Below are 16,977 nucleotides of genomic sequence, written 5' to 3'. Positions count from 1 at the left end.
GCCTCAGCGAGTACCTCTAGGACTATGTTGAATAGTAGTGGAGAAAGTGGACATCCCTGTCTTGTTCCAGATCTCAGTGGGAAGGGTTCCAGCTTTTCTCCATTCAGTATGATGCTGGCATTGGGTTTTTCATATATTGCTTTAATTATGTTGTGGATTTTTCCATCTATGCCTACCTTGGTTAGGGTTTTTAGTAGGAAGTGATGTTGGATTTTGTCGAAAGCTTTTTCCGCATCTATTGATACTATCATGTGATTCTTGTTTTTCAATTTTTGGATGTGGTGTATCACATTTATAGATTTTCGAATGTTGAACCATCCCTGCATTCCAGGGATGAATCCTACTTGATCTGGATGAATGATCTGTCTGATGTGTTTTTGAATTCTGTTGGCTAGGATTTTGTTGAGAATCTTAGCATCAATGTTCATCAAAGAGATTGGCCTGTAGTTTTCCTTCTCTGTTAGTTCTCTGTCTGGTTTTGGGATTAAGGTAATGTTGGCTTCATAGAATGAGTTTGGAAGGGTTGCCTCTTTTTCTGTTGTTTTGAAGAGTTTGTAGAGGATTGGGGTCAGCTCTGTTCGGAATGTTTTGTAGAATTCTGGAGTGAAGCCGTCTGGGCCTGGGCTTTTCCTTGTTGGGAGGTCTTTAATCACTGATTCAATCTCTACTTCAGTTATGGGTTTGTTCAGGTCGTTTGTTGCCTCTGGGCTAAGTTTTGGCAAGTGGTAGAAGTCTAAGAACTTTTCCATTTCTTGGTGATCTTCTGATTTGTTGGAGTACAGTGCTTTGTAGTAATTTCTGATTATGGCCTTAATGGATGCGGTGTCTGTTGTTATGTTGTTAATTCTTGCCTTCTCTTGTTTTTTCTTTGTCAGTCGGGCCAGTGGAGTGTCTATCTTGTTTATCTTCTCAAAAAACCAGCTTTTTGATTCATTGATTTTGTGTATGGTTTTTTTTATTTCTATCTGGTTGATTTCCTCCCTTGTTTTGATGATTTCTTGTTTCCTATTGTGTGTGGGGCTCTTCTGCTGTTGTTTTTCCAGTTCCTGGAGGTGTGTGTTTAGTTCCTGTATTTGGCGCCTCTCTTGGGCCTTGACATGAGCTCCAATTGCGATGAGTTTACCCCGTAGCACTGCTTTGGCAGTGTCCCACAAATTTTGGAATGTTGTGTCAGAGTTTTCATTGGTTTCCATAAATTTTTTGATCTCATCTTTAATTTCTTCTCTGATCCATTGTTCGTTTAGTAGCATATTGTTCAGCCTCCAAGAGTTTCTGTATTTCCTGGGGCATTTTGAATTGCTGATTTCCAGCTTCATTCCGTGGTGGTCTGAGAGGGTACATGGTATGATTCCTATCTTTTTGAAGTTATTTAGGTTTGCTTTGTGTCCTATCATGTGGTCGATCCTGGAGAAGGTGCCATGCACTGCTGAAAAAAATGTATAATCTGTGGCCTTAGGGTAAAAAATTCTATAAATGTCAACCAAGTCCAGTTGTTCTATTGTTTGTATGAGTTCTGTTGTTTCTTTGTTGAGTTTTTGTTTTGTTGATCTGTCTATAGTTGTTAGTGGGGTGTTAAGATCACCCACTATTATTGTGTGCATATCTATGTCTCCCCTTAAGTCCGTGAGTAATTGCTTCACGTAGCTAGGTGCGTTTGAATTTGGTGCATATATGTTCACAATGGTAATTACTTCCTGATGGATCAGTCCCTTCACCAATATATAATGTCCTTCCCTGTCCTTTTTGATGTGTGTCAGATTGAAGTCCACATCATCTGAAATTAAGACAGCTACCCCAGCCTTTTTTTCTCGTCCATTGGCATGAAATATCTGTTTCCAACCTTTCACTTTCAGCTTCTTTGAATCTCTTCTGGTTAGATGTGTCTCTTGTAGGCAACAGATAGTTGGGTGCTGTTTGATAATCCATTCTGTTAATCTATGCCTTTTGATTGGTGAGTTCAGGCCATTTGTGTTGAGAGTTAAAATTGAGAGGTTGTGATTTTGCCCTGCCATACTTGTTTTTGTGGGTGTTGATATCTGTGTTATTGCCCTTCCTTGTGTGGACTTTAGTGGGGAGACCTTCCTGTTTGCCATCTTTGCTTATGATTCACCTCCTTTTTTTCTGGAATTAGTGCATTTCTAAGGAGATTTTGTAGAGCTGGTTTTGTGCTGGCATATTCTTCTAATTTCTCTTTGCTGTGGAAGTATTTGATTTCGTTCTCAAATACGAATGAGATCTTTGCTGGGTACAATAGTCTTGGTTGACAGTTGTTCTGATTCAGGATTTGGAAGATCTTTGTCCATTCTCTTCTTGCTTGTAAGGTCTCTTCAGAAAAGTCAGCCGTGATCCTGATTGGTTTTCCCCGGTATGTGATCTTTTCTCTGCTTCGTACTTGTCTCAGGATTCTTTCTTTGTCTTCGTTGGAGTGGAACTTGAGCACCATATGTCTGGGTGAAGATCGCTTTGGGTCATATCTGCTGGGAGTCCTCTGACCGTCCTGGATTTGAGCTGGATTCATGTTCCAAGTGTTTTGAAAGTTTTCCTGTATAATTTCGTCGAGCACCATTTGCATTCCTGATTCTTTTTCCGCTCCTTCAGGAAGGCCAATAATCCTAATATTTGATTTTCTGAGGTTGTCTTTCATTTCTTGTATGGTCTTATTGGCTTTGTTCAGACTTGTCTCCAGCTGTTTCATGAACTGGGTGTGTTCGTTTTGTGTGTCTTCCGTTTCAGAGATCCTCTCTTCTGCTGTATTTGTTCTGTTGGTTAGGCTCTCAATTTTGTGCTCTAAGTCAAGGATTTTACTTTTCATTTGTTGTATTTCTGAGGCTATGTGGTTCTTGAATTCCTTGAAGTCCTCCCAATTCTTCTCATTGTCTCTGACATATTTTAACATTATTTTTTTGAATTCCTTGTCTGGTAGATCTTCTATGTCTTCATCTCGCATCTCCGAAATAGACATTGGCTTTCGATCCTTTATTGGTAGGGTGTTGGCACTCTCATCTGGATCATTACCTTTTCTGGTATTTCTTCCCATTGTGTTAGTGTTTCTTTTTTGAGAGACCTAGGCACCAGTGTGCTGAGGGGTCTCCAAGCACTATCCTGTAGAGATCGGAGTCTGCAGGCGTGGAGTAGCAGGGTGTGGGAATTTTCAAGGCACTTTTGGTGCGTCTCCAGAACACTGGACCTCAGGGCGCCTCTTCCAGGGCCCAGAGGATTCAAAGCGCACTCTCAGCTCGTCCCCTACAGGTATGCTACCACAGGGCGTGGGGGAGTGAAGGCACTCTCTGTGCGCGCCCCCTGTTTACTGGATCACAGGGCTCGGAGCAAGGGACTATAGGGCGTGTTCCAGGTGCTCTCTGGAAACGCCTCCTGCGCAGGTCCGCCCACCCCAGCACTTGCAGGGGACCGACCGCCCCTGCGCTAGCAGGGAACTGCCCAGCCCAGAGGCGTGCTTGGGTTCCTGTGGGATAGCACCGCCCAGCTGAGTGCCACACCGCAAAGGCACGGGGGAGTATCCAGTGTGCCTTTTGCCTTTCTCCCAGACACAGTTTTGGCAGTCTCAAGGCACTCGCCCTGTGTCTCTAGAGGCTGGAGCCTGGGGGGGGGGAGGGGCGGGGAGACCAATTGTGTTCAGGCTCTGTCCGTGCCCCTGGGGGGCCAACTCCCGAAGCTTCCAACCCACCACTGTCCCCACCCAACTCACTCAAACCTCAGGTTCTTGCAGTCTGCCTCTTCCTCTGGTGGGAATCCTGGCCGCCAGTGCGTCTCCCGACTGCTGCGTCCGTTGCTGGTCTCCGCGCGGGTCGCGATGGAGCCTGGAGGCTGCAGCTGGTGCAGGTCCCGGGGGTTGGCGACCAGGGTGGGCAGATGCCGGCGGGTCCCGGTGATTCAGGGTCCTGGTGTCCGCAGCGGGGCAGGTCCTGGCGAGTCCTGGTGACCAGGGTGAGCAGATGCCAGCGGGTCCCAATCACCTCCGGTCCTCACGGCCACAGCGTCTTCAGGTCGGTCTTTGGGTGGGTTCGGCGGCTTTCAGCGTCTGCACTCAGAGGTGACTCAGCAGGTCAGGAGCGGAAAGTCGTCTTCCCTGTCCTTTGCTTTGTTTTTCCCTGGTTGCTCTTCCGAGTTGTGTGGATTTTTTTGGCTCCACACTGTCCAGGGAACTTCACGTTCTTCTCCCTGTAGTTCTATGCTGCTCCACTTACGCTTTTGTCGCGTTCTAGCCCTCTCTGTCTGTGAGCTCTCTCACAGTCTTCCTCCTATGTCGGCCATCTTGCGAGTCTCTTCTGCATTTTGTTTTCTTAAAATTTAGATTGGGGTGGCACTTGCAAGCCAAGTCTTTTGTGTTAAGGAGTACTGAAATATTTGCTCAAATATATCAAAATCAGATTAATGTTAGAATTTGTCATATGGCCTTTGGAAAGGGCTAGAAGTATCTGCCAGTTGTATGGTTGAGTTGTCAAAATTGCAATAATTTGAATATCAGTGAATTAATGTGCTAAGCATATGATGAAGAACATATAGTTTCTAAGTTAGAAATTTAACCCCTTTATTTAAAGTTAAAAATACACTTAAAGTTAGATTTTTATATATACATAAAATGGGTTGACAAACTATAATATGTTGGTGCAATCTAGCCTGTTTGTGTAAATAAAGTTTTATTAGAACACAGTCATGCCCATTTGTTCTGTGTCTGCTTTCATGTCGCAGTAGTAGGGCATAAGTAGTGCAACAGAGACATTTATTCCACAAAACATAAACCAAGAAAATTTTGCTTCCTCCAGGTCTAGAAGTTGAAATATCCTGGAAGTGGCAGATTATACTCATTTCTTTGTTTACAGTGATAATGATAGCATAAAGTAACCTTAAGGAGCTTGTAGCAAATTCTTGGACCCATTTGTAAGTGATCAAGAGTTACATTTTCCTTGTAGGTTAACCATTGTTTAATGTTATATAATACAGAAGCCCCTTGTCTGTCTTTTTAAGGCCTTACTTTTGAGGAGAGGGATGTCATTGAAGGAGCCTTCCGTCAAGGGCTCATTCGAGTGTTGGCAGCAACTTCTACTTTGTCTTCTGGGGTGAATTTGCCTGCACGTCGTGTGATTATTCGGACTCCTGTTTTTAGTGGTCGAACTCTAGATGTTCTTACTTACAAGCAGATGGTTGGTCGTGCTGGCAGGAAGGGTGTAGACACAATAGGTAAGTGAGCTTGAATGTAATTGCAATAGCATTACCGAAGGACTGTCTATGTAAAATTTGACTAGTACCTGGCAACTTATTTCTCCTCATACTGTATTTCTTTATTATATACTGTACTAATGCATTTTTGATTCATTTAATATTTATATTAAATATGTTGTGGGAATGGGGTCCCCAGCTTATCTTACCCCGAGTTCTTGTCCTGCTATGAGAATTCAAAGCATTCACATATATTAAATTAATTACATGTAAGAAGGAAAGCAGGGTTTAAAGGTTTAGTACATAATGAAATCTGAAAGTGGGCATACTGGCTCCAAGAGGAAAGAATGTCTGCTGTCCCTACCAAAGTTCCCTTTATTGAGTAGGAGGTGGGGACTTAATTGAAAATCCAATGGGGCAGGATTTGGGCAAGGCTTCAGTGCAAGTGATACTTTCTGGGGAGTTGTTGATTATGGTGTTTCCATACAGGGCTTCTGTCTTTACGTGGTTGTCATGATGTCTTGTGTGTAATGAGGAAGCGAGGCTCAGGTGCATGAGCAAGTGGGTATACTGAGCCAGCAGCCACGTTGGAACACTTTTGAAAGGAGTGGTGTTTCAGGCTGTGCTGGGCTCTGCTGGTACTACTAGTCTCAGCTCCTTTTCTCCAATTCCCTGCCTAGCCCAATCTGTGTTCATAGATCAACTCTTGGTGGCTACGTACGTAAAAAGAAAATTTTGCTTTTTTATTATACACAACAAAACATTTCATTGTTGTGTAAATCAATATGACTTTTTATTCTGTAGGTGACTGGCCCAGAGGTCAAAGCTGGGAGGCACTGTCACCTTCAGAACTAGGAGCTTTATATCTTGTGTTGTTCTCTCCAAATTAGTGCTGGCTCTGAGAATATCTTTCAGTTTCTTACCTTGCACCAGTAAATGATGTTATTACCAGGCAAAAATTTTATGTTAAGCAATAAAAGACTTGAATCAAACATCAAGGCAGCAGCAAAACTAATTTATAACCTGTGCTGCACATCATTGGGTGACACAAAATTGTTATGAGTCTTCTGACGTTTAAGAACCTTGGGCGGCACATTCCCTGTCACTGCATCTTTCTTTTTAAGGACATAATCAGCTCTAGTATTACACAGGCGAACAGCTTTGAGGCTTCTGAAGAGAAATTAGGAAATCAAGTAGAAATGGGAAAACCTTGGGAGCATAGGTAGAAATTTTGGGCACAAAAGCTGAGTAGTTTCTGAGGAAGCAACTTTTAGAATAAAATGACTTGGTGTGTTAACTCCCCAAATCTAGTCAGTCCTCAGTGTTAATCAATTTCCTGTTTGTGAATTTGATCACTCACTAGACTAATGAAAACTCCTGTATCAGTTCCTTAGGGGACCTTTTGGAAATGTGCAGAGCTGTAAGAAATTTGAGTCCTTCCAAGAGCAGTTTGCTGGGGTCTGAAGACAACCTCTATGTTTTGTTTCAGCTTTCTTATTCTAAGCAAGTATCCTTATGTTAGTCTACCTAATCCCACTTTTTCACATTCTCTCTTTTTTTTTTTTTTGTGATTACATTGTTGAAAATGACCTTCAACTATGGTCCTGAAGTGTTATCTGATATTCCTTAGGGAATTTGAGGATGTACCTTCTGGAGAAAATAGTGTTAAATGAGCTCCCTTCAGACATGAGCTATCCCACTGTTGGCTTTGAGCTTGCTGTTAAGAATCAATAATGTATATATTGAGAAGCATAGTAAAACAAAGTTTGTGTTGACTGATTGACAATAATGTTTTATTGCAGGCTGTATTAGTCCTCTATTCTCTCTGCAGCAGTTTGAGTACTCATTGATATTCAGTTTTTGTGGAACATAAATGCCACAGATAACGAGAGTGGGCTGTATATTGGTGACTGGACTAGTTAGAATATAATTTTACTCTTATAAAAAAAGGCTAATTTAATGAGAAAGGTGGAGGTTGGGCTGGCATTATGGCACTGTGGGTTAAGGTGTCTCTTGCAACACCAGCATCCTAAATGGGTGGCATATGACACAAAAGCTTGAGCCTCTGCCAGCCTGTGGGAGACTGGATGGAGTTCCTGGCTCCTGGTTTCTTTTGGCTGTTTGAGGAGTGAACCAGTGATGGATGATCTCCCTTTCTCTTTCTGTAACTTTGCCTTTAAAATAAATAAATAGATATTAAAAAGAAAAAGAATTTAGAAGTTTCTGTCGTTGTTTTTGCAAGGGTCTCAGCTGGGTCAGGCTGAAGCTAGCAGCTTCATCGGAGTCTCCCTTATGGGTACAGAGACCATTTTTGCTGCTTTCCCAGGCATGGTAGCTGGGAACTGATTCAGAAGCAGACCAGCCAGGGCTTGAGCCTGCATCCAAATGGGATGCCAGCATTGCTGATGCTGGCTTAGCTTGCATCACAGAGCCAGTCCCTGAAAAGTTTATTTCCTAAGCAACAGTACTATTGCAATTCATGTGAGACTGATACAGTGAATTTGTTGTGTTAGGGACCTTGTTTTATATTTTGTTTTTCTATCTTCAGCAATATAATTTCTGCCCCATGATAAAAGATAACCAGTCTAGTCTATGTCATTGTATCTGCATTTCAGCCAACAGAAAAGGGAAATGAGGTAGTTAAGGGCATGCCCTACCCATTTTGGGGACTACCTAGAAGTTATGGGGGGTGGTGTTTCTTCTCATGCACAGTTGGCTGGAATGTAATTACATGGTTCCATTCCTCCACTGTGAGGGAGCTGGGGATTGCAGTCTTTTACCTGAGTGGCCAAGTGCCTAATTAACAGTACTTTGTCAAAGGAAGAATAAGATAATGGCCATTAAGGGACAGCTGTCATTCTCAGTCCTAATAACAAATGAACTATATGCAATTGCTGAAGGGCTATCTATTTTAAGCCTGAAAAATTCTGGTGATGAAAAGCTTCTAATTTGTTAAATTTACTCTACAGTAGCCATCAGATAAATTTATCTTTTTCTCTTTACCTATAAAATATGCAGACTCCATGTATATGTTTAGAAAGATGGGGCAAAGAGACTAAGATACTCCCTTCCCATTTCTGTTTGCCTGCCCCTTTGAATTCTTAGTTGATTCAGCTCTGGAAGGTGAAGTCTAAGTCCATTTCATATGGAGTTCTCCCTTTAGGGCCAGAGATTCTGTAACTTAATGGGGGAGATGAGATCTTGTTTGCCTTGCTACATTTCTAGGGTGTGTTTGTCATGGGAAAGCACAATGGGAAGACTGGTGCCCTAAGGTAATCGGCAATCAAACAGAACTAAAATAACATTGCTTATGGGCTCTTAAAGACTTCTTGCCATGATATTCCATTTTAAGTAAGTGGGGAGTATGGGAGTGTATTGTTTCATATTCACAATGAAGATTTAAATACTTGGTCATTCCTTTCATATGAGTAGCATCTTTCTACTGTGAATTTGATAATGTGCTATTAATAGTTTTGAACTATTGGATGACTTAGTTTTTCTGTAGTTTACCTTGAACTTTACAGTGATGGTGATGGTGCTTTGTGTCACAATACCGGTGCTGAAGCTCAGCTGTCAGGAATGAATGCTTTGACTTCGCCTAGCTTTGATTTCCCTGTGTGACATGAGTGAAACCTTCCCAGATGAGTGAGAGCAGGAACCGGAACATATGCACTGACATTCATTGGGACATTTCCCCATGTCTTGCTCATCCTGAAAATGCTATTCTATTTTGTTGAACAAAATAGAACAAAATAGTTTTGATTTTTTTTCTCCTAAATTGGTTTCTTTAATAGCCATTATAAGAGCAAAGTGCTAAATTTTGTTCATGTGATTTTTAACATATGGATGTCAACAAATTATGATATTGTGTACTCAGGTACAAAGTACTGCTATCATGTAGGTATGTAATGTAGAATGATTGGCTCAATCTGATTATCACCTCCAATATTTACCATTTATTTCTGCTGTTTGAAACATGGTGTGTCTGTAGATCTCCCTCTTCCCTCCGCTGTCCAGCCTCTTGTATTCATCATTCTGTTCTTTTCCCCCAAGCCTCCAGCAGCATTCACCTTTGGAAAAATGTCCACTGTATCTAAGCAGCCAGGGTATTTTATCATGAAAGTTTGGTGAAAAAAAAGCATAAATTCTTACATTTAACTTGTAATAGTCTTGAGGGCTTATGTGGGAAAGGAAAGTGGTGCTGTTTTTCTCTTCTCCTACCTTTTTTTTTTTGTTCCAACCTGTCAGTTAAACTCTTCCTTTCCTCTGCCCTCCTGCCTGTGGCTGAAGTAGTACATCTTAGCTTCTGTCTCATCATTTGTTTGAGTTCCTTATATGTTTTGGACATTAGTCTCTTACCTGCTATAGGACTTGAAAATATTGTCTTCCGACCTGTGAGTTTTCTCTTAATTCTTCTTAGTGTATCTTAGCTTTCAGCTCATCAGTTTGAGTTTCTTATATATTTTGGATATTAGTCTCTTATCTAATATATGGTTTGTAACTATTGTCTCCCAATCCATGAATTGTCTCTTAATTCTTTTTTTTATTGATTATATTGCATTATGTGACACAGTTTTATAGGCACCTGGATTCCCTCCCACCCCTCCCCCAACCCCCCACCCCATGGTGGATTCTTCCACCTTATTGCATTACCACAGTTCAAATTCAGTTGAGATTCTTTCATTGCAACCATCTACCAAGCATACAGTCCAGCATCTTATTGTCCAGATAAGTTCAACGGTTTCTTGGGGAGACCACCTCTGGTCTGAAGGTAGAGCCGGCAGAGTATCATCCCGATCAATTAAAAGCCCTGACATAACATCAGTAACAATTTATAACGTTATGAAATTAGTTGACATGGTATTGAGTAACCAGTGTGTTAAAAGAGAGAAAAAAAAAAAGAATGCAAGTTCTGAACCACATCCTGTGACTTCTACATTGACATTTCAGTTTTAGTTTATATATAACCAGGTTTTATACATCTCAAAATGGCTACAGATTACTATTCAGCTGTCTCATGCCTATTTTAATTTTAGTATTTAGCAGTTTATAGTGTTGAAGCATGATTTTGCTGAACCTGGCTGTTTTTCGGGTAGTCTAACTCTATAACTCTAACAAGACATATGTCAACAGTTTAGGTGAACAGTTTTAGGAGGGGTGTGCAGAGAAATCTTCAATACCCCAGTGAGGAGTAACTAATCTTTGTGTCCCACCCAGTGAGTTATAAGTGCATCCCTGCTGACTGTTTCCTGTCTGTTTCTAAGCTTTCCTTGTTGTTCTCTATCTATTCTAGTTTCTTGTTTGTTTGTTTGTTTGTTTTGAGGGGTTTCTGGAGCAATCCTGATGGTCATTATGAGAGAGGGTGGGGACCCAAAGTCGGAACCAAGCAAGGACCAGAGAAAGCTCCTCTTCCTAGTCCCAAAGGAAGTTTACTGTTCTTCTGTTTCTGCGGACTGCTCAGTGCTCTTGGTTGTCATTCCAATGACCTCAGAACCTGCAAGGCAGGATTTGGGCTTCTTCCATCCCACGTGGTAGATCCAAATGGGGGTGGGTGAGCTCAGAGTTCTCAGACTCCAAAGGCACTCCATTTCCCTGTGGTCTCCTTGGCAGTTGGGATGTAGTTCTCGGTGCTCGTACTGATAGTCCTTGGTGAGGATCTGGGAGTCTTCAGGTTTGGGATACAAGCCTCCTCCTGCTCCACTCTGGGGTCCTCCCCCTGCTCTATGCATATGACCTCCTGTTAAGAGGTTGTTAGGATTACTCCTGATTCCCCCCATATGCCTTTGTAGTTTTGCTATTGTCTAATGCTGATTCGAGTCTGTTGCCTATGAGTTATCAGTTATGATCCTAATAGGTTATACTTCCTGTCTTCCTCACACCTTCTAGGGTGATATAAGATTTCTCTGCTCTCCCTCCCCATTTCCGAGTAGCATAGGGCCTTACAAGTATATTAAGTTTTGCAATTCTTTGATGTAGATCATAAGCAATCTGACTCATATCGATTGTTGGTTCATTGGTTACTTCACAATATCTTATTGCATGAGATACAGGCTATGTCTCTTACTTCTGTTGTTTCCTTTGCTGTACAGAAGCTTTTTCATTTGGCACAACTTTTTTTTTTTTTTTTTTTTTTTTGCTTTTGTTGACTGTGCTTTTGGGATTCAGTTCAAAAACATTTACCATGCTTTGTTGCTTTATCTTTTTCTCTCCTTTCCTTCCTTCCTTCCTTTTTTCCTTCTTCTCTCTCTCCCTCCATTCATTCCTTTCTTTTTTTTAAAAAGATTTATTTATGTTTAAAAAGATAAATTAAGGGCAGATTTAGAGAGAGAAAGACGGAGATCTTCCACCTGCTGGTTCACTCCGCTAATAGCTGCAGTGGCCATTGCTATGCCGATCCGAAGCCAGGATGCAAGAAGGTCTTCCAGGTCTCCCATGTCATTACAGGGCCCCCAGGACTTGTGCCATCCTCCACTGCTTTCCCAGACCACAGGCAGGGAGCTGGAAGGTAAGTGGAGCAGCCAGTGTATGAACCGGTACCCACATGGAATGCAAGCACCTGTAGGTGGAGGATTGATTACCATGATACGCCACTGTGCCAGACTCTAGGTTTCTTGATATTTCATAATTCCATTTCTTTCATTTGTTCATTGGCTATCATTTTCTTTTCTTCTTCTTCTTCTTTTTTTTTTTTTTTTCCTGATTAGGTGCTTTTAAATACTGTCTTTGAGAGCAATAATTGAGTCTTCTATTTATTTAAGCTTGCTGTTGAGGCTTTGCTATGTTTTGTGTACAATCCAATTTTGTTTTTTTAGGATTTCTATTTGGTTTTAAATTGTTTTGTATTTCATTTTTTTAAAGATTTATTTATTATTTTTATTACAAAATCAAATATACAGAGAGGAGGAGAGATAGAGAGGAAGATCTTCCATCCGATGATTCACTCCCCAAGTGACCACAACGGCCGGTGCTGCGCCGATCTGAAGCCGGGAACCTGGAACCTCTTCCAGGTCTCCCACACGGGTGCAGGGTCCCAAAGCATTGGGCCATCCTCGATTGCTTTCCCAGGCCACAAGCAGGGAGCTGGATAGGAAGTGGAGCTGCCGGCATTAGAACCGGCGCCCACATGGGATCCCGGGGCGTTCAAGGTGAGGACTTTAGCCGCAAGGCCACACTGCCGGAGCCTTGTATTTCATTTTTAAGCTGCTTGTTTTGTTTTCCTAATTTGTGTGTGTGTGTTTGTTTTTTAATGTATATTTTTAGCTTTTTCCACAAACCCAAGATGCTGGACACAGTAAGTGAGCCACACAAGAAGCTTTTATTTCAGCGAGGGTGGTAGTGTGGGGTAGGGAGAAGGTGAGAGCAGAGCACAGAGAAGAGGAAGACAGAGAAAATAGAGCAGAGGACAAGAAAAGCAAAGAGAACAGGAGGAAGAGCGAGAAGGGAAGCGGCATCTTTTATGGCCTCCAGGTAGGGAGCTGGGGATGTGGGGGTCAGGGATTGGCAGATGCGGCTGGAGGCGGACACCAGGAATGTACGCCTCAAGGGATTGGTTGAGTGCATAGTTTAAACCTGAAGGTCACTAAGCTTGATTAGGCAAGTAGGCTTTAAGGGGGTTGAGAGCTAGGAGGTTTATGAAATATGCTGGGTAACTAGGATTTCAAGGGGGCCAAGACCTAGGGCAGCACTGGGTTAGCAAGCAGTCAAGGTGGCACTGAGTGCAGGATGATTGGATCAGTCCTCAGAGTCCCTCCTTATATTCTTCCCTTTTGATATATATAGAGAAAAAGCTGTGATATTCTCCATGGCTTCTTCGAGTTGAACTGGGATGCTGGGTTATCTAGGCGATGGTCTCCTGGTGGTTGCGGGAGGAATGCTGGGTTAGAAGAGGCAGATATCCCTGTAAGAGGAGCTGGTTAAAGGTTTAATTAGAAATTTTCTGCATTTGAACATGAACAAGTTTTTGAAAGAAAGGTAAGTTAAGGCAAGGGACTGTGACAAGTCCCATGAAGAGGAGTGTTAAAGGAGGGAGAAGTTACTTATCAGAAGGCTGTTTGGAAAGTAGCTTGAGTCCTTCCAGAGGCTTGCTGGCATATGTAGTCTCTGAGGGTGATTTGGTGAAGAGCTTTGGCCTCAGGAGGTGTCATCAGTGACAGCAGGTAGAGCAGCACATGTATTTGTGATGTGTCATCCTGGCAGGTATTGTCCTGTGCAGACTTGGCCTTTTAAAACATTTCTGGATAAGAGTGTCTGTTTGACCTTGGCAAAGATAGCATTGAGGCTGTTTGTGTTCCAGGGTTGCCAGGTGTTTCTGCTTGTGATAAGTTTCCTTGTTCTCTGATACACTCATCTCCTTCAGGAGTTACTTCTGCTTGGCATAACATATTCCTGTAGTTCATGCAACTAAGGAATATTATTCTTAATTCTTTATGATTTCTTAGATGTTTCTTTTTTTTTTTTTTAAAGATTTATTTTTATTGCAAAGTCAGATATACAGAGAGGAGGAGAGACAGAGAGGAAGATCTTCCGTCCGATGATTCACTCCCCAAGTGAGCCGCAACGGGCCGGTGCACGCCGATCCGAAGCCGGGAACCAGGAACCTCTTCCAGGTTTTCCCACGTGGGTACAGGGTCCCAAGGCTTTGGGCCGTCCTCGACTGCTTTCCCAGGCCACAAGCAGGGAGCTGGATGGGAAGTGGAGCTGGATAGGAAGTGGAGCTGCCGGGATTAGAACTGGCGCCCATATGGGATCCCGGGGCTTTCAAGGCGAGGACTTTAGCCGCTAGGCCACGCCGCCGGGCCCTAGATGTTTCTTTTTAAAAATGCCTTTGGTTGGAAGCTTTGTTTTCTTTCTTGGTAATCCTTCTGTCTTTTATTTATGTCTACCTATTTCAGGAGACGGCTGTATCTTCTGGTTTTTACTGTAGTTTGGCATGGATAGTTGCACTTATTAGCCATGGCTTTGATTCTGAGAGTGCTCGCTTCGGCAGCACATATACTAAAATTGGAACGATTCTGAGTGAGCCAGCTGGTCATGACCCTGGGCAGACAGAACTTGTTTTGAGTTTTGTGGGTAGATGAACTGACATTGGTTTCAGGTGGGATTGCTGCTTGAGCAGTGGTCCCAGGTGAGAGCCTACTAAGCTCTGTAATGAAAGTCGCTCACTGCGGACTATAATCACCTGTGATTGGGCTGGAGCCTGATATATTTTACCTGGCCAGGTGGTGTTGCTGGTTAAGATCTGCACTTGGATGGTGTTGCCGGCCCCAGGGTTAGAAGGAGATTTTACTTGGAAAGGTTGGGGTTATCAGCTATCCTCAGTAGAAATGTGGCTCAGAGTTGCTGCCTGGTGTGCTGGAGGGCCTTGAGGTTGAGCCAAACGTTACTTAAATCCGTAGTTGTAGGAGAACTGCCTTCTGCTTGCTGCTGAACTGCTTTAGAATTGTTTCTCTTTCTTGGTAGTTTCTTGGTTTGAGGGTGAGGCGAGAGGCTGGTTGGAGGTTGGCCAGCAGGAATTCAAGCTGAGCTGAATTCCCTGCGACTCCAGGGCATGACTAGCTCAGCCCTGCAGGTAGGCCATGTGGTTGACTTGTCTCTTGGTTAAGTGCCACTGCTGGCACATTCACAGAGCTTACCACCAAGAACTGTGTGCTGTCTCCTTCCTTGAATTGTTTCACATTCCAGGTGTTGTAGCTAAGCTCTGTGTTCTCTGTAGAAACTGACGGCAAAAGCAAAGAGCTCTGGGGACTCCTGCTTTGTTTAGCAGAGGGAAGAAGCAACACAAAGTGAAGCTCTTTTCTCTTGTGCTAGGATGTGTGTGCGCATTTCTAGTTCTGTGTTCTATTTGGATGCCTCAGGCTTATTCCCAAATTTTCTAGTTCTGACAGGTGTTTTTGTCTGAGGATCATTGGTAAGTTGGCTTTCTTCAATGACACGGCTGAGCCAGGAGCCAGGGATTCAGTTTGTGTCTCCCGCAACTACTTAAGCTGTTACCTGTTGCCTCTCAGGGTTCCCAGTAGAAGGAAGCTGGACTTGAGGACTAGAGGTGGGATCTGAACTGAGGCGTTCTGAAATAGGATGTGGGCATTTTACTGGTGTCTTAACCACTAGACGCATGCTTGCCCTGTATAAAAATTTCATGTTTGTGTATTTCCCTAATTTACATGTGTTTTTCTGTGTTTTAATTTGTTTGCTTGTCATAACCTAAAAAAAAAACCAGTTATTTAGCAAAATTCTAATTTTTGGCTATCTGTGTTTTGAATTTGCATTGGGATTTTACAGAGCATTTGTATTAGTTATTTGATTGTAAATTATAGTGGTTAAATCCTGTTGGGGAACAAAAGTATTTTCTTTCTTAGGTTCTGCAGCTGGGGACAACTAGTTAAAACGAAAAGGCATGTGAACCTTAATTGATGTTAGTAATTGAATTTTTATACACCTGAGGGCTCTTACTGAAAATAAGACCCAAATTGCTGTTCAACCTGGGACATATTTAGCACTTCAACAAAAGGCGATACATTGGGAAAAATGACAGAGCAAGGAAAATAGTGTTTGGGTTTCTAAGGACAAAAATTGTGAGCAGATCAATAATTTGGGGGAAGCTAATGGAAGATAAGATTGTAAGGTTTGTGCAGATCTTCTCTGTACTGACCGGGGACTGCCATGATGGGGTGGTTCTGTGACTGCTGTTGGAAAGGGGCGGGGGAACACAAGAAATGCTATTTTCAGGAAGATTGGGAGAGGACAAAAAGTTCTCTCTCTGCTTTTCAGTTGCCTTCAGTTCAAAGTAATCCTTATGCTGAAGTAGCATATTTTAAAGTAGCATATTGTAATTCCATGCTGCCCAAAGCCAGGAAAAAAGGCAACAGCTACAATTTTGTGACAGCTACTGTCGTCTCTTATCTCCATTTAAATAAGCAAGCCAACATAAATTCTCTGTAGCAGATGTCTTACGGAAATGCATTGGCATTTTACAAATAACATATGGTTTTTGATTATAGGTGAGAGTATCTTAGTTTGTAAGAACTCTGAGAAATCAAAAGGAATAGCTCTACTTCAAGGATCTCTAAAACCTGTTCGTAGCTGTCTGGGAAAACAAGAAGGAGAAGAAGTAACTGCCAGTATGGTTCGAGCTATTCTGGAGGTAAGAGTTCACTAAATTATCATTTGCTTTTTTACACTTATTTTACAGTAGAACTTTGGTGTGTGAAGAATATTAACTCTGTGTTTCTCTGTAACATTATTATAGTTACAGCGTTCCCAAGCCTGAATCTATAAACACTATGTGTGTGTGTATGCAGTTGGTTTCTGGAGTCTGATAAAGTTAGTGCTGTAATGGTAAAGTTTAATTTTTTAAAAGATTATTTTGTTTTTGTTTTTCTTGGAGAAGCAGATTTATAGAGAGAAGGAGCGAGAGGGAAATTTTCCGTTTGCTGGTTCACTCTGCTAATGGCCGCAATGGCTGGAGCTGAGCTGATCCGAAGCCAGGAGCAGGAGCTCCTTCCAGGTTTCCCATGTGGGTTCAGGGGTCCAAGGACTTGGCCATTCTCTGGTGCTCTCCCAGGCCACAGGCAGGGAGCTGGATATGGACTGAAATAGCGGGGTCACGAACTGGCACTCATGTGGGGTCCTGATGCTCATGGGCAGAAGATTAGCTAGTTGAGCTGTTGCTCCGGCACCTGAAATGGTGAATTTCAAAACAATAATGAAAACCCAAATGCCAGATGGCTTTTTATTAGTTTTTGCATATTCTTTATTTTAACATTTCTTTTTAATTAGAGAAAAGGTAAAAACTGTATCCAC

At 42.4% G+C, this 16,977-nt stretch overlaps 1 protein-coding gene across 2 annotated transcripts in view; it reads left to right on the top strand.

Moving 5' to 3' along the window:
* POLQ (DNA polymerase theta) overlaps positions 1-16,977 on the top strand; it is a 98,177-nt gene that overhangs the window by 17,234 nt on the left and 63,966 nt on the right. For both annotated transcript variants that reach the window (XM_058661953.1, XM_058661954.1), the window contains 2 exons: positions 4,987-5,199; positions 16,176-16,318. In XM_058661953.1, the coding sequence (XP_058517936.1) occupies positions 4,987-5,199; positions 16,176-16,318 (356 nt within the window). The remainder of the gene's footprint in view (positions 1-4,986; positions 5,200-16,175; positions 16,319-16,977) is intronic.

This window comes from Ochotona princeps, chromosome 3 (assembly GCF_030435755.1).
Source record: "Ochotona princeps isolate mOchPri1 chromosome 3, mOchPri1.hap1, whole genome shotgun sequence".
Lineage (NCBI taxonomy): Eukaryota > Metazoa > Chordata > Mammalia > Lagomorpha > Ochotonidae > Ochotona > Ochotona princeps.
The sequence above is the reverse complement of the archived record's forward strand: the minus strand, read 5'-3'. Positions and strand labels throughout refer to the sequence as shown.